The 27,444-nt window shown below is 38.9% G+C and overlaps 1 protein-coding gene across 13 annotated transcripts in view; it reads left to right on the forward strand.

The window, feature by feature from the left end:
* Nucleotides 1-27,444, forward strand: part of LOC309496088 (membrane-spanning 4-domains subfamily A member 12-like) — a 77,428-nt gene that overhangs the window by 13,898 nt on the left and 36,086 nt on the right. Inside the window, exons 1-9 of one of the 13 annotated variants that reach the window (XM_082166049.1) lie at nucleotides 14,840-14,979; nucleotides 15,104-15,151; nucleotides 16,701-16,878; nucleotides 17,062-17,172; nucleotides 17,265-17,339; nucleotides 19,521-19,649; nucleotides 22,562-22,678; nucleotides 22,985-23,047; nucleotides 23,200-23,597. In XM_082166049.1, the coding sequence (XP_082022175.1) occupies nucleotides 16,723-16,878; nucleotides 17,062-17,172; nucleotides 17,265-17,339; nucleotides 19,521-19,649; nucleotides 22,562-22,678; nucleotides 22,985-23,047; nucleotides 23,200-23,292 (744 nt within the window). In that variant the 5' untranslated portion in view covers nucleotides 14,840-14,979; nucleotides 15,104-15,151; nucleotides 16,701-16,722 and the 3' untranslated portion in view covers nucleotides 23,293-23,597. Of the gene's footprint in view, nucleotides 1-14,839; nucleotides 14,980-15,103; nucleotides 15,152-16,697; nucleotides 16,879-17,061; nucleotides 17,173-17,264; nucleotides 17,340-19,520; nucleotides 19,650-22,561; nucleotides 22,679-22,984; nucleotides 23,048-23,199; nucleotides 23,598-27,444 lie in introns of those variants that run through there. The other 12 variants (XM_082166055.1, XM_082166047.1, XM_082166056.1 and 9 more) reach the window with 12 other exon arrangements.

Below are 27,444 nucleotides of genomic sequence, written 5' to 3' on the forward strand. Positions count from 1 at the left end.
TGTTTCATCCGTACGCCACTTCTGACGCAAATCCTACGCAAAGTTTTATAAATGAGGCCCCAGGGGCCTCATTTATAAACGTTGCGTACGCACAAAAGAAGGCGTACGCCGCTCTCTACGCAATAATTGGTATTTATAAAAAGCAAACTTGACGGGAAAATGTGCGGTCCTTCACGCAAGGTCTGACCCAGGCGTACGTACAAAAACGGGTGAAATGAGAAATGGCGACACCGTCGGCAGATGGAAGAAACACGTGAAAGTGTGTGAAACTGTAGACCGTTGTGTAAAAGAAATGGCAATACTGCCTCTCATAATAACATGAAGACTTCACAAAGCAAGTCTTACAATTAACAGCCTTCACGAACACCCGTTTGATCGATCTGTAGTGTGAAACAAACAAAAGCAAACGAAGATTACAACAGAAATTCTAATTAACACATATTTGCAAAAAGAAAAGTGAAATATGTTCTGCAATAATATTGGCATGTTATGCAATTCATCCTCATAACACATCTGTAGCTTGTCAGATGCAATCAAATGGATGGTAATAAAATCCCATGATGCCATCACAATGCGTAATGACGTGAGTGAAGTTACGTTTCTTGGTTTTCCTCTCTGTGTTTGCCATGATTTCGCAATCGATGAATATTAATTCTGGGCGTTTCACGGACTATTTATGGGCAACTATGGGCGTGACATGAAGCCGCAAAAGCTGCGCTACATTTAGAATTGATTGTGATTTATTAAGGGAAAACTGCGTAGGACATGCGTGCGCACGGTTTTATAAATCCGAATATTTCTGTGCGTACGCACGTCCTATGTTTCATCCGTACGCCACTTCTGACGCAAATCCTACGCAAAGTTTTATAAATGAGGCCCCAGAAGCCATTATCAGCTATTTATATCAAATAAATGTTTCAGAAATTAATGAATATTCTATTTCACTCTAACATTGATAGCCAATGTAAACAAACTAAGACAAGCTATCTCACTTTTAGCAGAGATGCCACTTAAAGTAACAAACCAGTCTAGTGATGTGTAAAGTTGAAGTCACAATAAATCTTAATCAAATATCAACCAAGTTATCTTACCAACAGCTTTATAGAGCGTCCAGGCTCCCTCCAATGAGTCCATTTTTGTATATATCTCCAACAATAGTTTAGATATCTGGAGGAATTAAACACTTCAAGCTTTATTAAAACAAGACTGGCTAAATGAACAGTAATTTCAAAAAGGGTCCCTTTATATTGTATGGGCGGTTTGGATGACGACACACATGCATTATATAATTGCATTGCATACAATGTGTGCTGGTCAACTAGTCTAAAATTAAGAAACCCCTAGAACACAGTAAAAAAACAAGATAAAAAAAGATAAAAACATAGGAACATTGTGTACAATTAAAGGGGGGGTGAAATGCTATTTCATGCATACTGAGTTTTTTACACTGTTAAAGAGTTGGATTCCCATGCTAAACATGGACAAAGTTTCAAAAATTTTATTGTACGTTTGAAGGAGTATTTCTGTTCCAAAAATGCTCCTTCCGGTTTGTCACAAGTTTCGGAAAGTTTTTTTCAAGTATGGGCAATTGTGACGTCAGATGTAGCGGAATTTCCTTATACGGGTCCTAAGGGTACTCCTCCGGGCAACCGTAGACCAGAGCGAGAGAGCGAAAGCAGTACGCCCATCAAAGCGCTATGCTCGGCTTTAGGGAAGTCAATGTCACCAAAGAAGTGTGTTTTTGGTTGCCAGGGCAAGACAACCCTGCACAGATTCCCAAAGAACCCAGTGCTAAGGGACCAGTGGATGGAGTTTGTTTTTCCAGAGCATCAACGGAGGTTGTGCAAGACTGTTTGTTCCCTGCATTTCGACGATGATTGTTTTATAAACAAAGCCCAGATCGACGGATTTGTAGATCGTCTAATGCTTAAGGATCGAGCAGTCACAAAGATAAAGGTTCGCGGTCGTGGTTGGAACCGGGCGGTGAGTAAAACTGCTTCAAATGTCTCTGTGTGTTGTTACTAAGTTAGCTCGGCGCGTTAGCACAGCTTTAGCTCCGCCCACACGGCCCGCCTTCAGCCGCTCGTTTTTTTCCGGAAAGACTCGGTACAGCCTATCTTTCTTTTATAAATATAATAAGACTAAAGACTTTTTGGAGATATGAAGGATGCAATACTACTCTATAGGTACTCAAGATTAACAGGAGATTGAGTGAAAATGAGCATTTCACCCCCCCTTTAAGATAGGCTAATTAATTTATTTTCCAATATCCAAATATGATACTAAATCTCACTGGGAAAAGGGCTTCTATTTGTGACGTGCTGTCTTTTAAACATTGTGTAGCAGATTGGGTATTTCCCTCCGTTACTCCCCCTGGTGGAGAATGGGAATAATCTCCCCATAGACTCAGCTGTGTCAGAAACCGGCTGGTTAATCATTATCATGATTGCACTTATAATAAAAGCAAGACACTAGGGCTGTCACGATGTTAGATTTTTCACACCACGGTTATTGTGGCCAAAAGAATTCACGATATCGATATATCGCGATATCTATAGAATCTATGGGGGGGGTACTCAATCTATGGCAAATTTTTGTGAAGGAAGACAAGCATGTGAAGTTTATCTGGTTTCAAACTGAAGCCAAACACTGTCTGAAGGTTTCCTGAAGAACTGAAAAGCTCTTAAACCTGTTGTTGCACTGGCGCCAATAAAGTCATGCAGATAGCAGATTTGAATAAAAAAATCAAGTGCAAATACAAATACAAAAATAAGATGAGTAAAGAAAACGGGGTTCTTAATTTTAATAATCACCCTTTATTAAATATATGAACACAGAAACCCCCTGTTAACAGTTAATGTCACGTTTCCCATTCCATGATGACTAGTAAAATAATAGCCGCGTCGCGTCTATGACAACTCGAGGTATTGCACACCGGACACGCACTTTCTCAGTTTATGGCCAGCAATATCATTATGTTTAAGGACATTATGGAATTGAGATAATGTCTGTACTATGTTATGATTATACTGTACAATTAAATACAATAGTTGCTGAGTCTGTGATCTGAACACTTTTTTCTGCGCTCTGTGTCGCGGCAGGATTTTGAACAAGGTCCTGAGCCGTTGCTGGGCGCCGCGGACAGACGCCGAATAGAACCGCGCTGTGCTTCTCGTCCGGTGTGTGTACACTCATACAGAATGTGTTCGAATTTTAAAGACGTGGCGCTGCGCTTCTCGTCCGGTGTGCGACCACCTCTAAGGTGCTGTTTTCTTTGAAGCCGAAGAACTCTGTTGTTAATACTGGCGAGCTCAGCTTACTTCACTCTAGCTGCGCGGGCGCGGACGAGCGCTGCGTCTAGAAAACGCCAATATCGCCAATACCGGTATATTGTATTGCTCTAAATTAACACGATGTCGATATTTCATGCTTTGAATATCACGATTATCGTCAATACCGGTATATTGCGACACCCCTACAAGACACCCATAGCAGAGTTTGTGTTTAGCTGTTTCTGGTTACTCTCTTGCTGTCCCTTTTTCTGCCTTTTCCTGATGGAGTTGTGTAGTTTGGGTCGCTTATTTGTCCAATCTCAGTTGCTACAGTGCAGTGAGGGCATGTTGCAGCATGCGGTCATTTTATATACGTTGTCCTGATGCAGTTGGGGGGGCGTGCCTAACGGCGTGCTTCCAGCTCGGAGCCGTGTAAGTGCATCTGTAATCAGCAGGATACACGGACCCAAACTACGCTGCTGTTTTTGTCTCCCTTATAAATTTGTTTTGTCTATTTATTTTTATGGAATCTGTAACTTAAGTGGGTTCTCTCTGGGACATCTGAAGGGGGGGTAATTTGGCCCACCTCCATTTGGGGTGTAGTGTTAAACACACTTGAGTGTGGATTTGTTTCATTGCCTTTGTAGTGTGGGACACTAACGTGTGGGTGTAGTGAGTGATTACTTACAAGGTGGGTCAGAGATTCTTTCTCCTGTTAGTGTCTTCGATTAACCCCTAGTCTTTGTTTTTTTGTTTTTCTTTCTTTTCTTTTCTTTTCTTTTTTTTTCTTTTATTTTAAATGCCTGCCTTTTTGTATTAACATGTAGGTAATTAAGAGGTAAATGTTTGGAAGGTATTTATTAGTGAATGTGTTTTTCAATGTGAGAAGATTTTTGTAATAAATTTTTTTTTAATTGTCAGAACCGTCTCAGTCCTCTTTGTGAAGAAACGAACCTGTGTTGTCTGAGTATATCCTTGGGTGAGAGTCCCGAGGTGGCGTAGTTGGCTACATTGAAAATCTTATCAGTTTATTTAATGTGAACTTCCTTGCTGTCTAGCTTTGCTCTCGCATCCCCCACTCTGCCACAATTGCACATATTAAACAGGACATGCATTAGCTGAATAAATGTTAGCCAATACAAACATATTTATAGAAACTAGTTGACAATGAATAGACAAGAGTCCAATAATAGCATAACGAATCACTTATTCTAAAACTAATATAAAGTATAAGTTCCGAATCCGACATATAATGAGGGCTGTGTTAACAGTAAAACGTCGGTCATTTAACAAATTTTAAAAGCAGGGATGGATAATACAAACTGCTTTTTGACAAAAAAAAAACAAGCGAGAACAAAATTTAAACTTAGCCCATCAATTTTCATTTTACAATGATCTTCTCTCTCTGTGTGCGCGCGTATCCGCTACGCAAAATCCATACAGGTTGGCAGGTCTGATAATGTGAACTATAAAATTGGATTATTTGATAGATCCAAACCTGGCCATACTCTGGTCCACTGAATTTCCTGATGCAACAACACTAAGGGTCCGCTGTGGTCTCAATGCAGACTGCAACCTGTTGCCAGGGTTTGCCTGACCCTGTATCATCCTGCCTGCTGTGACCTGCTCTCTCTGAACCTGCCCTTCATCTGTTGAAACCATTCAAAACTGTATGCAAAACTGAAGCCTTTGTGCCTATACTACTCAAAGCAATATTATTATGGCCAATGGCAATCATTACATTCCAGTAAGATACATTACATCAGATACAGATACATGCCAGCAGCCATTGTATTCAAAGATATAGATACATGCCAGCAGCCATATCACCCTGTAGCCCAAGACTGGTTGCCCACTGAAGCTAAGCAGGGCTGAGCCTGGTTAGTACCTGGATGGGAGACCTCCTGGGAAAAACCAGGTTGCTGCTGGAAGAGGTGTTAGTGTATTCCCTCCTTTACTTCTGAAGAACAGTTTTCGCGGGTGTGAGAGGACGCTGGCGTCGTGTGTTCGCCGCTTCTCAGCCTGCTAAAACTGCTATGACTATTCTGTGAAACTTATCTGTTCTACTGATAACAGACATTGAGCTTTGTCCAGCTTTGTTTGGATATTAAAAACATCTAGGCTCTGACACTTCTTACCTGGAGCTGCCCTTACTGCTGGAGTGGTGAGCGATCTGGAGCTGTTCATCACCTTGTGATATAGCTGGGGATCTTGTCAGTCGGATTGGTTTCAGTAAATCGAACATATTGATGGCGTGGATCCTCGGACAGTTCATAGTATAGTAGCTGGCTGAAGCTTTCTCGCCTATTGAGCTGCATTGGTCCGTGGCTAGGCTAACCGGCTGCTACCAACAGATACTGTCCTGAAACCAAATCTTCTATAGTCCGCATGGGCTCCCCTCACCTCCAACGTATGCCACACTTGTCCCCTGGGTTACTACGGGCACTGCCACTTGTCCTGGTGTGCATAGCCATCATTCATTCACGTTTGCCGGATCCATGGACAGCTGCTAACTGTAGCATGACAGCGACTCTTCCATCCACCATGCTCCGGTACCTGCCGAACCAAATCTTGGAACTTAACACTCGTCTTGCCCCATCAAACATCTTTGCTCTCAAGCAATTGGGCATTCTTCGCCGACCTCGCTACGTCCATAGAGGGTCGCGGCGGCGTTTTGTTTACTCCGAGAGCATCTCCGAGAGCTCAATTCCAAGCCTGTGCACTGCTTCTAGCGGCGCACACCAACAACGTCATCGGATGCGTTATCAGAGCGCTCATGGTTTAGGTCTAAAAAACCATAACCGACCACACCCAGGCCCCCTGCTGGAGGAACCCCGCACTGCGCGCCCGGGGAAACGTGGAGTGGACCATTCTGTGCTGCGCTCTCTGGTAAAGTGGATTCCATCTTCAATGATTAAAATGGAACTGTTAAACTGCCAATCACTTACCAATAAGTCATCTTTTATCCACAACTATATATTTGATCAGAAGATTGATTTTATGTGTCTCACTGAGACCTGGCACAAATCAGAAGTGTATTCTGCACTAAATGAAGCGTGCCCCTCTGGCTATACATATCTGGAAAAAGCCAGGGGTAATGGACGTGGAGGGGGTTTGGCGGTTATTCATCGCTCTGATTTGCACCTGTCCCCTGTGACATTGCCAAAGCTGTCATCATTTGAATGCTTGGCTTTTACGTGCGAAAAATCCATCCCACTTACAACCATCCTCATATACCGGCCACCTAAACCACACCCACGTTTCATTTCAGAATTAACTGAGCTACTCCTGTCAGTGTGCACCACATCAAACAATGTGGCAATTCTTGGAGACTTTAATATCCATGTTAATTCTCCCACTAGTCAATATACTACAGAACTATTACAACTTCTTGATACAATCAATCTCAGACAACTCGTGACAGTCCCTACCCATACAAAAGGGAACACACTGGACCTTATTATAACAAATTTTCCTGTTATCAATGTTCATGTACATGATTTAGGCATATCTGATCATAATGCCATATCATTAGACTTTTCATTCCTGACTTCACTCAATAAGCCTAAACATAAAATCTGCTTTCGCAAAACAAAAGAAATTAACCCTGAACATCTGTCTTACGACCTACAAAACCTGGCCATATCCGCCAATCACTCTTCTCCTGACGCACTTGTCGATCATTACAATACCGGATTGCAAGAGATACTTGATGCCCATGCACCCCTCAAGACACGGACTGTAACATTTATACGCTCTGCCCCGTGGTACACTGGTGCGCTGCATAGACAGAAGGCGGCTGGGAGGGTCCTTGAGAGGCGTTACGTTGCCTCTGGGCTGACTGTCCATAAAACTGCTTATAGAGAGCACCAAAGATCATACTCCAAATTACTCAGTCAGGCACGGTCACAATATTATTCCAACATCATTAACAATAATCCAGGAAATTCAAAACAGCTCTTTAAAACAATAAATCATCTTCTCAGTCCACCGATCTTGAGGCAAAAAAAACAGTACAGACGATCAGTGCAATAAATTCCTTGATTCTTTCACCACAAAAATAATTACCATCCGTTCTAACCTAACACCCAGCAATGTCATTCCATCCATCCCCTTAACCTCAGCACCAACATTCTCTGATTTCATTCTCCCCACACACAGACAGGTTGAGACTCTCATACACAGCATGAGACCCTCAACGTGCTCACTGGACCCCCTTCCCACTGCTTTGATCAAATCAAATATGACTTTCCTAAGCCCTCTCATCACCACCATTATAAACTCTTCCCTGCAATCTGGCCATCTTCCAATCTCTTTGAAAACTGCCCTTATCAATCCTCGACTTAAGAAACCCTCCCTCGATCCAGATGTTTTATCAAATTACCGGCCCATTTCTAACCTCCCATTTCTCTCCAAAGTCATTGAAAAAGTCATTGTCACCCAAATCCACAATCACCTTCACTCACATAGTCTCTATGAAAAATTCCAGTCTGGTTTCCGCTGCGCCCATAGTACAGAGACAGCCCTGGTCAGGGTCACAAACGATCTGCTTGTGGCCGCTGACCAGGGCTCTCCATCCCTCCTCCTGCTCTTGGACCTCTCAGCTGCCTTCGACACTGTTGACCATGCCATCCTCCTCCACCGTCTGCAACACTTCATCGGCATCTCACATACAGCACTTCAGTGGTTTCAGTCCTACCTGACTGATAGAGTTGAGTATGTGGCCCTGGGGGGAGCCAGGTCGAGGCCCCACACAGTCACATGTGGAGTGCCTCAGGGTTCGGTCCTCGGCCCCACCCTTTTCTCCATTTATATGCTCCCCCTGGGCCACATCATAAGCAGGCATGGAGTTGCTTTCCACTGCTATGCTGATGATACTCAGCTCTATGTCAGGTTGGACCCCACATCCCCTGCATCATCACTCCACACTCTAACTGCCTGCCTGGAGGAGACAAAGTCATGGATGACTGACAACTTCCTTCAGCTAAACAGCTTTAAAACTGAAGGTCTCCTCATTGGGACCCCACACCAACTCCGATCCTCCACCCTGACCGTTTATTCATTTGCTGGCCATGACATTTCTCTCACATCCTCTATTACAAACCTGGGGGTTCGATTTGACCCCCACCTATCATTTAACACCCACATCCAACTTATCTGTAAGACTGCATTCTTTCATCTCCGGAACATCTCTAAACTCCGCCCCTCCCTCTCCCTTTCCGATTCAGAGAAGCTGGTTCATGCCTTTGTCTCCTCCAGGCTCGACTACTGCAATGCACTCCTCATCGGGATCCCTGGCAGTAGCCTGCAGAGACTGCAGTACATTCAAAATTGCGCTGCAAGGGTCCTGATGAGGGTGCGTAAATCTGAGCACATCACACCCATCCTACATAAACTTCACTGGCTTCCTGTTAGGTTCAGGATTGAGTATAATATCTGTCTCCTGACCTATCAGTGTGTCTACGGTAGCGCACCAGTGTACCTCAAAGACCTCATCAATAGGCAAAACCCAACCCGACATCTCCGTTCCTCTGATAGCCACCAACTCCAGGTCCCCAAGTCCAAACTCCGCACTATGGGAGATAGGGCCTTCCAGGTGGCTGCGCCTCGTCTGTGGAATACCCTCCCCAACCACCTAAGGGCGCCACAATCTATTGAGGTTTTTAAAAATAATTTAAAGACTCACTTATTTTGTATTGCATTTTCTTAATATAATTTAGTTTCTTGCTGTTTTTGACTGTTTTTATGTTCAGTGTTTTTACCTGTGCACATGTAGCACTTTGAGATGTGTTCTTCACGTGTAAAGTGCAATACAAATAAAACGTATTATTATTATTATTATTATTAGTGAGGCCAGCAGGGGGCGCTCACCCTGTGGTCTGTGTGGGTCCTAATGCCCCAGTATAGTGACGGGGACACTATACTGCCAAAAGAGCACCGTCCTTCGGATGAGACGTTAAACCAAGGTCCTGACTCTCTGTGGTCATTAAAAATCCCAGGATGTCCTTCGAAAAAGAGTAGGGGTGTAACCCCGGCATCCTGGCCAAATTTGCCCCTTGGCCTCTGTCTATCATGGCCTCCTAATCATCCTCATATACTGATTGGCTTCATCACTGTCTCCTCTCCACCAGTAAGCTGGTGTGTTGTGAGCGTTCTGGCGCAATATAGCTGCCGTCGCATCATCCAAGTGGATGCTGCACATTGGTGGTGGTTGAGGAGATTCCCCCCTTCTATGTAAAGCGCTTTGAGGTCTCAGAAAAAGCGCTATATAAATGTAACGAATTATAATTATTATTAATTACATTACATGTAAGATAGTAGGGGTGTAACGATACACAAAACTGACGGTTCGGTACGTCCCACGGTTTTGACGTCTCGGTTCGGTTCGGTTCGGTTCATTTAGGTGGAGTGGGGGGTTTAGAAAGCTAAAATTGTTTTTGTTTTTAAACAGATAATTTAATTAACAAATTGTGTCCTTGTCTTTAAATTAATTCAATTACAAGTAAACGTTTCGCAAGGATAAAACGAATTATCTGCTAATGCTGTAAACTATATAGGAGCCCTTACTTGCACATTACTATAACATTAAAGCTTAACAACAGAGCCAAGACTTTTAGCCTAAATTCAGTTGCTATTTATTTTTAGATATAATAATAATCAACACTCAAGTAACAAATTGTATGAAAACATGTAAACTGCACATAAGGCAGTTTTTACATTAACATATGTTTTTACTCTAATTTATTATTGAAATATAATAATTTACACAGTTGCTGTCATTTTCATGACAGATATTTTAAACATACATAAAATAATCAAGATGTCATTAACAGGTTAAGTAAAATATAATATATAGGCTAATATAGTGCATTTATTTAGTGAAAGAGTTCATTTCCTTAGCAAACCAACAAGCTGTGGACACTGAATGACTTGCCTGAGGTAAATAAAGCTATGTGAAAAAAGAAGCGTTTTATTGACATATTTCCGCTGTTGAAACACTGACTGAGCGATTACACGAGTTATGATGCCTTTCAGTAAGTATACTGTATCTTTCAACATACCTTCAGGTGTCTATTCATGTTTATTCTGTAACTGAGGAAGAGAATCGCGTTTACTCGCGCTCCGCGCTGCCGCTTGAAATGAGGAGCCTAGTAGCCTACGGTGATCTGTCACGCCACATCAAAGAGCGCCAAAACGACATTTAATGTTTGAATTTCGTCATCAAATAGACAGAATTTGAAAGATTACACCTTGCTTATTATCGAATGTAACAAAACACTGAGCTTATTGCGATTAAATGTGGTTAATGGTGGTTAGGCAACGCTGTATTCGTTGTGTACACATAAGACATGAGGTCCAATGAGCCGGGACAGCAGGGGGCGGGGCAGCAGGGGGCGGGGCGGGCGTGTTCGGTACGCCATGAGAGTATCGCGATTCGTATCGTGGGTGGTGTATCGCGGTTTTTCGGTTCGGTTCGAATATCGTTACACCCCTATAAGATAGGTGTGCAATGTTTAATTCAATGAAATGACACACAACACAATTAACTTACCCATCTGTGATGGTGAGCTTGACACTGTAGAATTGAAAATAATCCAAGATATTTTAAATGAACAAAGATATTTGCTTGACTGTTTTTCTACCCCCTCTTTCTACCACAAAGACCATTTGGAGTTCCTAAAGGCTCAGAGGGGCTGATGGTGATCTAGGCATGCAGGCCAAATGTTTGTACTTTGGGGGGTCGATGAATTGTCACACCTTTAGTACAGTGGTGGAAGTGTATTTATCTGATTGGTCGGTTTGAATGTCTCACAGTTGGGTTTTAGTCACATGGTCAAGGAAAAGGATAAAAGAAGATTGTAACTGTTGCTCTGTCTCTTTGATGCTCTGGCTCTCTTCTTCTCTGGGTCCCTTTCTTGGGGGCTCTCTTCTTATTCTTGGGGCTCTCTCCTTTTGCCTCCTCTTTTCTTTGTTTCTCTATCTCTCTCTCAGGTAACATTTTTCATATATGCTGGGTACAATTAATAATATAAGTTATCATCATCTCATACATATATTTTGTAACTATTTTAAGTGTAACCATAACCATAATTTGTCATTAAACCTTTTCAATTGCAACTAATGTGCTAACTAGTTTTGATTTGATATTGACTTTGAAGTGCTACATATTGCAATACAATATCGTCACTATCTATAGCAACGCTCTCCCACAAATATTAAGCTATTGTAACTGCACTTATTTCCGTCGTTGGTATAAGTGGCAGTGGGTGGTATAGACAAGAAATGTGCAGTTTTCTACCATCTTGCCAATAACGTTTCTTTAGTCATTCGGCAGTTCTTGCAGCTTGAATCACTGCAGGAATTCCACCCTTACAACACACTAGATAGGGTACTGCGTAAAAGGGACATAACATGCCTGGCAGCATTCTGCAGCTCGGCCTTATGTAAATTAATAGAGAAAGCATCATTAGCCCCAACTTTGAGAACAAAGTAGCAAGAAAACCACATGTATATAGTCTAAAATAGTATTGTAATTATTCCACTGTTACACTGTTAATCTAAAAGTACTGGGAACAAGAAGTTTCTTGTTACTAGTCTATTTATTTGCTTTATGATAAAGAATCAATGCACTAAATTTGCAAATATTTCAGAAAGTTTTTTTTTTTTACAACTACTACATACATAAAGCATAGTAATATTATGACTGTTGTGGTTAGCTGCAAGCTAGTTAGTTAACTGGCTTCATAGAATACTGAACAGAAATCGTGTCTTACTATGGTCAGCTAATCTGCACATTTACAATGTTTTCAAACAAGTAATACAAAACATAATGGGTCAAAATAACATTTTAATTTGGCAATCACTGTACCTCTCTTTGATTATCCATCTTTCTTGCCGAATCTTGATTATTGTTATTAACAGCTCTCTGGGTTGTGTCTTAGCCACTCTTGATTGAAAATCACAGGCGTCCAATCACTTCCGGAAAAGTGGAAGTAACCAATAACATTTGAGGTTAGAAAAAAAGTAAGCCCCGTCCCTCGACTGCCAAAAATAAAAGTGTCCGAGCGAGCAAAGCAGCAGGTGAGAGCAGATCGAGAGCGTGGGGAATGATCATGTGCGTGCTGTGAGACATGTCCGAGCGCGCAGGCTTATATTGCGTGCAGAGATGTCATGCGCGCGCGCGTAGGATTTGAAATGAGGTCGCGAGTTCCCGTTTCCTTGCACGTAGATCTGTAATCCTCTCGCGGAAGCAATTTAGCGTGCGCGCCAGCATCATTTGTGCACTCGTTTGATTTTGTCATTAATTTTCCGCAATAAATTGTCTGCTTTGAGACTTCAGTGTAAATGCAGACTGCTGTGATTGGCTGACATCTTTGCATATGAAATAGCCAGCATTACATGTGGAAATCTATCAAATACTTTTACAAAATGTTTACTATTACAGCTATCGAGATTAACGAATCGTGAAAAGTATTGATTAAATCATTATATTTAGATCTATTCCATCAAATGAAAGGTTGCAGTGATGAGCATTGAGCAGATGACAGTCTGTTGATCGTGTGAATGAAGTGATCTCATCATTGCAACGCAATTTCTGCACTCTCACGAATGCTTTGACCAAATAACAATGTAAAACAAGATGTAATACAGTAAGAGCTTTGTTGTGCTGTGTAACAGCGTCATTGATTTCATAACGAGTTTTGGCAAGTGCCCAGATAAACTCGCGCTCGTGTGAAGATAAACGATAAACTCGTATGATTGACAGCTTGGGCCATTGGAAAGGGAGCGTTCTTTAAAGATCTCTTATATGCCAAAAGATCGAGGCAAATTTGGTTTCTCATGTCATCACCCCTTTAAAAGAAAACATGTCAGATGGATTTTTGCATTGAACTCTTCATATCTTTATCCATAACACAGCAGCATTTTGAACGTGTTACAATACCTTTAAAATTAATCGTCTAAAATTTTGTTGAAAATAACTACTTTGTGGAATTTTATATTTTTATGGGCTGAAATTCAACATGGTTGTATATTTAAGCTGTGAATATTTCAATTCAAAACATTTCACACACGTTTTCATTATTAAAAATTCAATAATTCATATTCACCTTTCAGATTTCATTTCCAACCTATAATATTCGACAGGCAATTTTCGGTCCATGTTATTTTGCTTTACAAATTCACTTCCACAAATTCAGTGGTTCAAATTCAACAGAAAATTCAACATTTGACATCCGGGAACGGCAGGAATATCAATGGATTGCCGATTGATAATCTCCATAGCTGTTAGTCGACCTCACCAGCAGGGGGTGCAAGCAGCTGTTGACAAAGAAAACTATAGAGCAACGGTGAGAGAGTCATTAATTCATAAAAACGATTTACAGAAATGGAGCAAGCGGTAAGTATTTGTGATGATTATCAGGGCCAGTATATATATATATATATATATATATGTATATATATGGAAAAGCTGTATTTACATTTAAGAGTTTTGCACATGTAAGCAGCTTTCTCTACCATGAACGAGATTATAATGTTATTCACCGATGCTGATGTATAGATAAAACGTTAAATCTGAGGTAGTAGACATATATTTCTCTCGGTTGTTTAGTTTTCTTAACTTTATATCACTGCTGTGCTGCAGAGCTGGGATTCCCTCAATACATCATTCTCCAGGATTCCCTAGCGGCCAGGACACTTAATGCTTGCATTGGAATAATTTAGAGCATTATATGTGAAACATTTGTATCTATTGTATTATTACATGTATAATAGTCAGACATTTATATTCACACTGCAATAAATAAGTAAGCCTATCTATTTCCACTAAAAATAGCCTATAAACATCCTAAAAGATATGTTCACCTTATTAACAAAACTGCATACATTTTGATTTGAATTGTTTAAAACAATTAAAATACTATTTGGCCTGTGGAAATGAATGAATCAACTCTATTCTAAAAACGTTATTTGAGAAGTATTTTATTCAATTTATTTTTTATGGATTTTTTTTATGGATTTATTCTAAAACATAGCAAGGATATTGGATGATTTTTAGCAATGCAATATGTATGGCACAAATGGCATTTATAGTCTTGTAGTACCTTTGATGGTGTTAAACATGGTATCATGTGGATGGAAATATGAATGGAAATGATACAGGTAGTGAAACTGGGCACTGTAAGGGGATTACTCCATGTATGGTTATTTCGGGGAGGGGACGGGGATTGAGATGCATGTACACACAATCTTCCGCTGACTGGGATTTTTGAGCAGGTTCTGGCATGCATGGTTTTATAAATCTGAAAAAAATGTGTGTACGCAGACTTTTAGTATGAAATCTACAGAAAGCTTTATAAATGAGGCCTCAGCTCAGTGAATATCTGTCTCATCTCCTGCTTGTGTGTGATAGTATGGTTTTAGATTGTCAGATGTTTAACTCTCAGGGATACCTTATGATGAGTTGAGTCTGTGATGCACTAGTGTTAGGTCTTTTGTTTAGTGTCTTGTATTTTGTATTTTTCATGATTTCCTGTCCTTTTGTAGTCTTTTACTTGGTCTTTGTAGTTCTTCTACTGTTTCCCACCCTAATGTTTCTCAAGTGCTCCTTGTTTTCCCTCTTCTAGTCGTGTTTTTTTTTAGCCCTGTGTTTTCTTTTGTCTGGAAGATCCAGCTTCCTCACTTCGTTTTTAACAGCATACTAAAGGTAATGAATCCGGCTTATATGCCCATAACTAACACAAATGATACAGTATGATGCAAAATGTTTTGTTTTTTACAATCCAAAAACAAGCAAGTCAATTCGTTCTCTATTTTTCTCTATTTTTTAGAAGTCTTGAACTACTGATTATTGGGCCAAATTTGTTCCAAATAAGGTAAGATTAATGGTTTTGACTGTGCTTATTATTGTTATGCCAAATGTTTTGTACAATATTTACTAGTCTGTTTCCAAACCAGCATACAGATTATATAAAATACAACAAAGACAAATTAAGTAAGATTTAATTTAATATTATTGTTATTGTGAAAAGAGATTATATTACAGTAGTGCGTCAGGCTTGATTTCCTGTGTAGCTTTGCCACCCCTCCTAACCATCTGAGCTCCACCCACTTTAACTTTCATTCTGGGAAACAGTATTACACCACAGAATGCGTTATCTCAGAGGAGTGAACTATAAAAACACACAGCAAAAACCGACTGAAGCATTTACTTTATTTAGTTGATTCATTTTAATGTATGGATTTATAACGGCAGTAGGGCACTAGGGCAAGTTTGAGTATATTAAAATGTACAATCTTAAAATATATTATTTATATTTTATATAAAATATATATTTTACAAAATATGTTTTACTCTAAAACTGCAAGAAAATCAAAGTCGAAAATCTGAACAAGTTGTGATCCAAACTTTGGTTGATATCTCAAAAAATAGTTTTCAGTAAGATTTTGTTTGGGCGCAGTAACACACTTTTTCACTAGATGACATCCAAGCTCTATTACTGACCATATAAGGGTGCGTCCATTTCCATATATGGTTTGAGTGATCTCATCTTAACCATATATTTCCATAATTTTCATAAAATGTATGAAGTAGTCATCCTATCCAGAAGTAATATGGGCGGTTTGGCAGTATTTGATTTGTATTCAACCTATAAAGTAAAGCAATAAAAAAACCTGTATGTGCATTACAGCTCAACACTACATACCAAATCGAGAATCTATAATTTTTTTCTGTATATTTAAAACATTTTCAGACCTTTTTTTCCTCATAAAATTTAATTGGTGTTACCTTTTGAACTTTTGCCATGAAAACAAACTGAGGTTTTTACTAATCTTTCATGATTTTTCATGTTCATCGCTATTTCAAAATAAAGGCCTGAACACGCCTAATGAGAATGAAATATTCTTGTTGCAATTTGATAAATTACTGCTCCTCTGTAATTTATTTTTGAAAAACAGTCACCAAATATGAAAACTAGAGATTGTAAGCTTTCAAATGATAAATAGTTTGTCAGTATTACTTTAGGTTTTTACAAAGTTTTTGCTTTTATACTCACAACTCTCTTTGACAACATCGCCCTCCTGTGGACAGCACAACCATTTTTGGTGACAACTTCCAGTTCGTCACAATATTATTGTTTTCAATATATACTGGCAAATGTCCCACCTGTGAGATGGTGACAGCTGTAGATCAGTTTAAACGAGATGTTTGTAATATAATATCTGTGAAGAGTTATTCGAGTTACCAATAATTCTGTGACACAACTGCATTCATAAGTGTTTCCAGAATATGAAGATGATTATAATAATAATAAATATGAACATATAATATTTTAATAAATACACCGGTAAGATTATTTATGAACATCTATTTTATATTCTTATTATTCACATGTTTTTACATGTCTTTATTATTTTGTACAGATCAATTTCAGATTCAGAAAGAAGAATGTCTAGTACCGTCATTCCCACAAACTCGTCGACGCTGATCATCCAGTTTCAGGCCCCAGGACAAACGGCTCCAGTGACTGTTAATGTGCCACAGACAGCTTCAGCTCCTCGAGGACTTCAGGCTTTCCTGAAAGGCCAACCAAAAGCACTTGGGGTGAGAAATCTTTCAATAAAATTTATTTTTATACGTGTGAAGGAGGAAAGGTACGGAAAAAATCCAAAAAACCAGTAGTACAAACATTAACAAACTGTTGTGCAGATCTGGCAACCCTGCTCAGCTAATAACTGTGAGTCACTATTCCCCTGCAATAAGAACCTGTTTTCTGGTCTTCCTCAGACTGTCCAGATAATGATCGGCCTGCTGATTCTCCTGTTGGAAATCGTGGCTACAGTCAATTCATTTTCCATCTTTGTCTTGAGTGGTATTCCTTATTGGGGATCTCTCATCGTAAGCAAACAATATACAACTTAAGTACAGTTCTGTCTTTTCTAACACAAGCTAAATATTCTAACAGAAGAATCCTTTCTCTCTCCTCTCAGTACATTATCGCAGGATCACTCTGCATTGCTGCAGAAAATAAACTCCATGGCAAAGCCTTCTCCAGTTTGTGTTTGGTAAGTACACATCACTTGTTATTTTCAGGGGTAAGGGGCAAGACTAAACAAACTTTCCAAAACTGGATGAAAGTAAAAGTATTACTTTCTTTCAAAAAGAAAGAAAGAAAGAAAGAAAATATTACTGAACCCAAAACTTTTGAATGGTAGTAATGATTTCTGAAGGATCATGTGACACTGAAGACCGAGTAATGGCTGATGAAAATTCAGCTTTGCATCACAGAAATAATTACATTTTAAAGTATATTCAAATAGAAAACTATCATTTTAAATTGTAATAATATTTCACAATATTACTGTATTTTTGAGCAAATACATGCAGGCCTGATGAGCATAAGAGACATCTTTCAAAAACATTAAAAGTAGTAATTGTAACGCAGTTCGTTGTTATGGGAAGAAGGAGGCGGGAACCGGCGAACATTCAAGTATTTTACTAAATAAATAAACCAATACAAAAACGAAAGTATAAGTCAGCAGCCCCTCACGGACGACTGCCGGCCACACAAAACAGGAACAAAACATTGCGCAGGTGTTGCTCATCAGTAATCACACCACCGGCCTCGTCCTGCTCACCACAGTAATGTTTCCAAACTTTTGACTGGTATTATATATATATATATATGTTTATTTATACATATATGTGGATGATATGAAAATATCAACAAACATTCACAGCACTTCACTTTTTCCACATTTTGTTATGTTACAGGCTCAGGCCCCGTTTACACGATGGGAAAACGCAGATATTTCCCTGCGTTTTGGTCAGATTTCTGAAAACGCCGGTTATGTGTTGCCGTGTCAACTGGGAGAAACGGGGTTTTAGGTTCTCAAACGTCACATTATGCGCCAGAAAATGCTTACGTCATGTGAGCGCCCTATGTTTAGAGTTTGTTTGGCTACTATTTGATCATGGATGCTGTTAAGGTGGTACTCATTTTTACTTTTGTGCAAACGCTTATTGACCTGTTTGCATTTGCTTCACTGTCTGTCCACACAAACGAACCTCACGCCATGTCTGTTGCTTTGAAAGGAACTGGAAGTCGCTCGTGCTATTCGTTGTTGTCGATTTTGAGGATTCTGATTGGCTTGCATGGCTTTATCCTTCTCCCTACACTGCCGCCCATAGGCTTGGCATAGTTATGATGTTGCTCGACGGCGTATTTATGCGGGTTGTGTGCACGATGTTATTTTTGAAAACGGAGGGGGAGAAATATTAGTTTCTCTAAATACCCGGCTATGTGTAAATGTGGCCTTATTCCAAAATGGATTAAATTAATTATTTTCCTCAAAATTCTACTAGTAATACCCCATAATGACAATGTGAAAGAAGTTTGTTTGAAATCGTTGCAAATTTATAAAAAAAAAAAAAAAATCACATGTACATAAGTATTCACAGCCTTTGCCATGTCACTCAAAATTGAGCACAGGTGCCTCCTGTTTCCACTGATCACCCTTGAGGTGTTTCTACAGCTGGATTGGAGTTCACCTGTGGTAAATTCAGTTGATTGGACATGATTTGGAAAGGCACACACCTGCCTATATAAGGTCCCACAGTTAACGGTGCATGTCAGAGCACAAACCAAGCCATGAAGTGTCTGTACAGCTCTGAGACAGGATTGTGTCGAGGCTCAGACCCATTTTGGGTTAAGCCTATAACATAACATATCGAAATGTGGAAAAAGTGAAGCGCTATGGATACTTTCCGAATGCTCTGTAAATGGTTAATTTGATTGACTATGCATAAAATCCATTATATTCTCATAAAGATCAATGAAGTCTAATCAAAATCTAATCAGTTTGCAAAGAAATTGGTGATCTCCAAATTACCTTTAGTTTTACATGATACAGAAAACATGTCAAGTTGCCAGATATAAATGAATGTATTGCTATTCTATTAAAATGAAGACAATATTATTTATCTATTGTAAAATAGTACATAGAAGAATAGTTCCACACACAGACACCCATATTATATTTGAAATTATAAGACATTTATTATATTTGAAGAGAGATATTGTCATTGTATAATTGTATTGTCTTCATGAGTCATGTGTTCTTGGACCCGATAATTGCAACTTTATTATACATTTTTATAGTGCTCCATATATATTGTTTCATGATCTGCTTTAACACACTGGGTAAAGTGCTTTCTAACTTATTAACTTGTTTTTCTGTCTATAGGTGAAAGCTTCACTTGGAATGAACATCTTAAGTGCTATAACTGCAGGCATTTCCATTATTATCCTTTCATTTGAGTTGCCTGTAGGATATATCCCTTACTGCTATGGATATGACTGTTATAATTACAAGGTATGTTAACAACTTTTCTAGTCACAATTTTACTTGCATTTAATAGAAGAATTCAATAGACCTCTTCATGTTACTGATCATTTACATGAATCACGTCTTGATTTTAACACCCGCCAAATGCGTGTGTGTTTCAGCAGTGGCGTGTTACAGTCACTCCTACTAATCGCTTCGGCGGACTGAATTTTATATATACATTTTTCTATTGTAGTCTTTTAAAAAGTCATCTGAAATAATAAACTAAGTGCAATGTAGTGGTCAAAAAATAGCGACAGTGAGTTACACACAAACCCGCCTCTCCTCACTCACTCATTTCATTTGCTCCAGAAATTTATTCAGACACCATCAACATTTCTCACATTATCAGTTTATTCGCCATAGTTTAGAAAATGATAATAAAAATGTCATCCTTCTGTTAGACTGTCTCAGAAATGAATTAGGTTGATTAGTTGTCATCTGTTAAATTTAATTACACAATTACATATGTAACGTAAACGACTCTGGGTCAATGCGAATTAGCTCAAGAATAAAGGGAATTTGGGAAATATTACTAATCATAACTCATGGTCATAATTCATAAATCGCATATACATTACTTTATCAATTTTCGGAAATACCTCTTGGCTGGCCTGGTCTCTTTTATCAATCAGTCACTTGTCTAGCAAATGTATGTAAGATAGTTTATCACAGTTCAGCCAGGGTATTACCGTATTTACAAACTCCAAGAAAGTTTATCTTCTGGCCACGAATATAAAACCTTTGGGTTTATAAATTAAAACTACTCAAAGTAGTCTATAATATAGAGCATGTAGCTTTATAGATCTTTTAATTTCATTGACTTCATAAAAAGTGGGTTTTCAAACACAGAGACAATTAAAAGTATAAATGGGTTTATTAATAAAATGGCACACACTAGAGATTATATGAGCTACAAATATAAACGTACGTAAAATGCAAACAATAAAACAAACAAACATTTAAACAAACATGACGTGATCGGAATGAATGACATGAAAGAAAGAAAGCAAGAAAGAAATAAAAAGATAAGAGATAGAGGGTAACTTAATTCACAGACCTAAGTGCTAGACACCCGTAATCAGCTTTAGAGAGAGATCAAAATACTTGCACGATGTTGTACTCTTTCAGTGTGATGCTGAGAAAGGGAACGCGCGTGTCCGGCTGGTTTGCGTCTAGCTTCGTCTTCTGGGTCGTTTCGCAAAAGACGATGTAAAGGCTCACTTGAATTTAACGTTACCGAGAAAGTTCAGATCATTTCCCTTTTGGAGGGGATGGGCACGTATGAGCTTAGTTGCAAAAGAACGGCAGCTTCTACATGACGCGGGGTATGCGTCCCAGAGGCCAAGGAAAGGCCTGTCCAGCTGGTTGCGTTGGGAGGAGAAGCGCTGCGCGTGGAGAAGAAGGTCAGAGCGGGAGCAAGTTGAGAGTTGAGAGAAATGAGAGAGAGTTCAAACTGAAAGTTTGGACTTTTATCAGTGTCCCGTGAGCAGTGTCCCACGTCCCCTTTTTCGTGGCAACAGCGAATCAGATCTTCTGATCTGAGGCGGGAGGAACGTTTCTTTGTTCGTGAAGAAACGCCTACTTTGAATGTCATGTGAGAGAAATAATTCATATTTCCTCTTAAGATTGTACAATACATATTACTGTAATCTCCTATGTGTGACTGGTTGAATTAAAACAGGACGGTCAGACAGATACCAATTATGACAGGTAAATATAGGGGAAACATAACGTTACATTTATATGCATAATTACACACAAATAAAGTTTGATTAAACACACAATAAAATTGTCAGTGTTTCCGTTATGGCAAGTGAAGACACCTGGGAAACAAAGGAATACGTATCAAACATTTGAAGAGTTTTCTCTGAAAAGTTCCATGTGTTGGAATGTTGGCTTGCAGGGGAACTGGATGAGCTGCAGCTTTAGAGTCATAAAGTTTATGACCATGTCGAGGTCGGTTTACAAGACACTATTGAGGAACCTTCTTTCAGTGAACATTTAGAATTCAAAACTATACTCTAGCAAACCACACCTCTAATATAAAGCAAAACTAATCACACATATATATCGGAAGGTATACATTCGAGAGCCAAATTTCTATATGAAGTTGCACCCAAAGGATGTTTTGTGTGTGTGTGTGTGTGTGTGTGCTCTGGAATGTCACGCGGCTATAAAGTCACTAGGGGTTCATACTGAGCTGGGGGGGAGTCCAGCCACATGGGCGCCAGAAAATCATCCCCGAGAGAATAATTAACCAGCGCTGTCTTCCTAAGGACAAAGACGATGTGTTCGACACCCACATGATTCACTTAATGTGAAAAGCAGATGTCATTGTTGCTACACATAACACCAATTTAGGTATAACCAATATACAATATAACCAATTACCAAGAAATGCTTAATTTTGTTCAGTCTGTGTGTAAAAAGGTCACATTAGCAATTAAAGAAAAAACACTAAAGCAAAACATGGTCAGGTCAAAGTGTCTGAATAATTTGGTAGTGAAGTGATTTTTTGGATGAAGAATGTCAGAGTTTACTTTATTTTGCTATAATAATTTTTGGTTTGACTGTAGCCAAATTATGAGATAGTAGGCCTATTAAAATGATCTATATGGCAGTTTTTCCTCATGGTTTTGGTAAAATTGTAGCCTGTGAAAACGCTGAGTGGCTTGTAACTTCTGAAAACCACTCGACACAGTGGCTAGTGAACAAGAAAGTTAATGTCAAGCCCTGTTTATCATGCAAGAAGGCTTAGACATTATACGTTAAGTTTGATTTGTTATATTACCATTTGAACCTCAAGGATTATACATTCTGCACTTGCAGCCAGCGTATGAATGAGTAACTATCATTTATTTTATTGATATTTGTGCTAATGATGAGTGTTTTCTCAGACCATCTTCTGGGGGATCCGTGGTGTGTCCTTGGTATTCTCTATCCTTGAGTTTATCATCTCCATCGTTCTGTCAGCATTTGCCTGTAAAGCCAACGGCTGCTGCTGTTCTCCACAGGTGAGTGATGCGTTCAGGGCTAGAAGCTGAGTGGCCGCTATGGTTGCTAAGCAGTTGCTAGGGTTTTCTGGGTGGTTGCTAGGACATTTCAGATTGACAGAAAGACGGGTAGTTTTTCAATTTCTATTGTTTTCAATAATCTGCACAAGTTTCGACACCAAAATATTTCAGCAGGATTTTTGTCTTTTCCTTTTTCCATTTGAAATAGTGTTGTCTATAAACCTGTAATACTAGAACTGTCATCCAATGTTATTAATATTATATTGCAGTAAGAAGGTATAAAACGCAACGTGTATTTTTCCGAAGGTGCTGAATGTTCACCAAGTTGTTATTCCACAGTCCTATGCCTTTAGACCCAATCCATCAGAGGTAAGAGAAGCTTGTAGCACCAGTCTAATGGAACTTTGTGGAAAATATAAAATATATATATGTGTGTGTGTGTGTGTGTGTGTGTTCAAGAATTTATTAGAATTATCAATAAATAAGCATTAAAGCTGATGGCATACCTGTTTTTCCTGCAGGTACCTCAGGTGAGCAACTCTTCCGTGAATCACAATCCTGCAGATGTTCCCCCACAATACAGTGAATGTGCTGATCCTAAATATGAATATTAAAAAGTGGACAGAGCTGTGGTCCTGCTGTTGGGTTTGATGCTTTCACAGGACACACGGATTCTTCCAGTGATTCAGGCCTTGTCCACACTAATACATGTGGCATCTTTTAAATGCTGTTTAAACTTGTGACAATTTTTGATAAATAAGTTTGTTGTTAAAAAAATAAAAAGCATATTTTTCTCTCCGTTTTGTCCTTCTGTCCACACTGAGACGCATTTTATTAATTAAAAAACATTCTCCAAAGTGGATGAATTTGAAAACACAGTTTTCGTGTTGTAGTGTGGACTGTCAAAACTGAGTTTTTTTTTAAAAAACATTGACGTAAGTTTAGTCATGTGACACATATTCATGTTTATACCAGTATTGTCAAGTCAAGTCAAGTCAAGTTTATTTGTATAGCGCTTTTCACAATACAGATTGTATCAAAGCAGCTTCACAGTATTAAATTAAAATAATACAACAAAGTTTGTTTCAAGAGGAATTTATTGATTGATAAAATTAAATTAAATATCCCCAAAATATCCCCAACTGAGCAAGCCAAAGGCAACAGTGGCAAGGAACCGAAAAACTCCATCAAGTGACCTAATGGTGTCCTAAAACTCCATCAGGTGACCTAATGGAGAAAAAAAACCTTGGGAGAACCCAGGCTCAGTCGGGGGCCAGTTCTCCTCTGGCATTTATGAGCTAGAGGCCGGATTGTAGTTTGAACTGTAGGATTATATGAATGCCTGGCTGAAGAGATGCGACTTTAATCTAGTTTTAAACTGGGAGAGCGAGTCTGAGCAACGAACAGTATCAGGAAGACTATTCCAGAGTTTTGGAGCCAAATGTGAGAATGCTCTCCCTCCTTTGGTGGTTCTGGATATCCTAGGTATGACCAAAAGCCTTGAATTTAGTGATCTTAAAGAGCGCGATGGATTATAGGGTGATAAAAGATCCGTTAAATAGACTGGAGCTAAGCCGTTTAGGGCTTTATAGGTCAGTAGCAATACCTTGTAATTAATACGGAACTTTATAGGTAACCAATGCAGTGATGATAAAATCGGTGTTATATGATCATATTTTCTTGATCTAGTAAGAACTCTAGCGGCGGCATTTTGGACTAACTGTAGCTTGTTTATTGAGGATGCAGGACAACCAGCTAGTAAAGCATTACAGTAATCTAGTCTCGAGGTCATGAATGCATGAACTAACTTTTCTGCATCAGAAACTGATAGCATATTACGTAGCTTAGCAATGTTTCTAAGGTGGAAAAATGCTGTTTTTGTAACATATGAAATATGATTTTCAAAAGACAGGTTACAATCGAGTATGACACCCAGGTCTTTTACTGTAGAGGATAAAGTAACAGGACATCCTATGATGTTAAAGTTGTATTGTGCGAGGTTTTGTGGGCGGTTTTTTGAACCGATAAGTATTACCTCTGTCTTGTCTGGATTTAATAAAAGAAAATTACGGGTCATCCAATCTTTTATATCTTTAACACACTCTGTCAATTTGGAAAATTTTGCGTTTTCATCCGGCCGTGATGAAATATATATTTGAGTGTCATCAGCATAACAATGGAAACTAATTCCATGTTTCCTTATAATATTTCCAAGTGGCATCATATATATTGAAAATAACAGAGGGCCTAATACAGATCCCTGCGGCACTCCATAGTTTACTGGAGTTATGATCGATTTTTCTCCATTTAAATAGACAAAATGGTAGCGGTCAGATAGGTATGATTTGAACCAGCTTAGTGCTTGTCCTTGAACACCAGTATAATTTTGTAGTCGATCTAAGAGTAATGTATGATCTATAGTATCGAACGCAGCACTAAGATCAAGTAAAACTAGTATTGAGATACAGCCTTGGTCAGAAGCTAAAAGTAAATCATTTGTGATTTTAACGAGCGCAGTTTCAGTGCTATGATGCGGTCTGAATCCAGACTGAAACTTTTCATAGATCTCATTTTGTTGCAAGAAAGAGCCCAGTTGAGCGGACACCACTTTTTCTAATATTTTAGACATAAATGGAAGATTTGAAATGGGTCTATAATTTGCTAGATTATTATGATCTAATTGTGGTTTCTTAATGAGAGGTTTTATAACTGCCAGTTTAAATGTTCTTGGAACATGACCTAAAGATAAAGACGAGTTAATAATATTGAGGAGAGGATCTTCCACTACAGGTAACACTTCTTTCAGTAGTTTAGTTGGTATAGGATCTAATAAACATGTTGTTGTTTTAGATGAAGTGATAAGTTTATTTAACTCTTTTTGTTCTATAGTTGTAAAGCACTGTAATTGTTCTTTCGGGGTGATAATTGAAGCTGAATTATAAGGCACAATTGAAGATTGAACGTTTACAATTGTGGTTCTGATGCTTTCTATTTTCTCAGTGAAGAAGTTCATGAAATCATTACTACTGAACTGTAACGGGATATTTTGTTCGGGTGACGTCTGTTTATTTGTTAGTCTAGCCACGGTGTTAAATAAAAACCTTGGATTGTTTTGGTTGTTTTCTATTAGTTTGCGGAGGTGCTCAGCCCTGGCCGCTTTTAGGACCTTTTTATAACGTGACATACTGTCTTTCCACGCGATTCTAAAGACCTCTAAATTAGTTTGTTTCCATTTACGCTCTAAAATACGCGTTTCTCTCTTTAAAACATGCGTAGTATTGTTATACCATGGTGCTTTATTTTTCTCTCTGACCTTTTTTAATTTAATAGGTGCAACCACATCCAATGTTCTAGAGAGAATGGTGCTCATAGTGCTAGTTAGTTCTTCTAGTTCATCTGTTTGTTTGGGTTCAGGCAGCAGCTGAGACAGATTAGATAAGCAATTTGAGAAATTATCTATGGTGGATGGGAGGATTGTTCTGCCTGGTTGATAACGCGACGCCGCATGACATATTACAGCAGTACGTAATATGCAAGTTACCATGTAGTGATCAGTGACTTCATCACTTTGTGGAATGATATCTATATCGGTTGTATTGTGCCTGTTATGTACGATTCACTTTCACACTGTTGCTAAAATGTTACTTTACACACTCTTCATATCACAGTCCTGCAAGGAAGACAGAAAATGTACTTGCATTTGCTGTTCTTCAGTAAAACATGAGAGCAGTCTCGCTTTAGACCAAACATATAATGTTGACTGAGCGCATCAGTGAATGCTGAGATATTTTGCTAAATAAAATAATCCTGTCAGAAGAATTAGTAAGTTTATTATTTACTTTTCCATCTGTATCATCTCAGTGAGCTTTTGTGAGGTTTTACGCATGCGCTGTACGGTGTATTCAGCGTTTTCAGGATTTTTTCAAAAGAAACCGCTAGTGTGGATGGAGAGCATTTTTAGACGAAAATGACGTTTTTAAACGTATCCGGATGAATGTAGACGTACCCTTACTGTCCTTTATCTCTGCTTTCCTTTCACTAAAAAGAGGACACGAATGTAATCACTGGATCAAATAGTAAATACATATTTGTAAGTACAGACACTTGTGAGTAAAAATACTATTCAAGATACTGCTTCACAATTTTGACATCAACAATGCTGCCTAATCATCAGTGAAACTCTTTTTCTCTTTAAAGATAATAAACAAACGCATATGGCTGATATAAATGAATGTTTAAAACTTGCAAAGTAAAAGCAAATAGTAAAATGATTCATAAACTTCCCTAAGCCTCAGTCCTCTGTGTGTCCTTCAGCAGGCTTCCTGTTTAGGGGTTGAAAAACAAAGTTAAAGATTAGAGTAGCACAAAGAGCAGTCTACCCTGATTAAGGCTACGTTCACACTGCAGGGCTTAATGCTCAATTCCGATTTTTTGAAAAAATTCGATTTTTTTGCAAGGCCGTTCACATTTCCAATAAAATGCGACCTTTTGTGATCTCCTGTGTGAACGTGAAATGACCCAGAAGTGACTCGCATGCGCAGAAGAGTACTCAACGGTCAACGACGTCACTTTTTGTTTGCGGAAGTAGCTAAACTTTAACTGTGATTCTCTCTCGCACACATACACACACACACACGAGCGCGCGCAGCGACCGTTACACAAGAGTCAGACAGCAGCCGCTGACCTATCTAATATCAGATTCAGCACAAATAAGTTAACACAACGTATATATAATGGCCGTGGGCTTTTTTAATATATTTTTTTTA

Source organism: Leuciscus leuciscus, assembly GCF_965113295.1.
Source record: "Leuciscus leuciscus genome assembly, chromosome: 4".
Taxonomy (NCBI): Eukaryota; Metazoa; Chordata; class Actinopteri; order Cypriniformes; family Leuciscidae; genus Leuciscus; species Leuciscus leuciscus.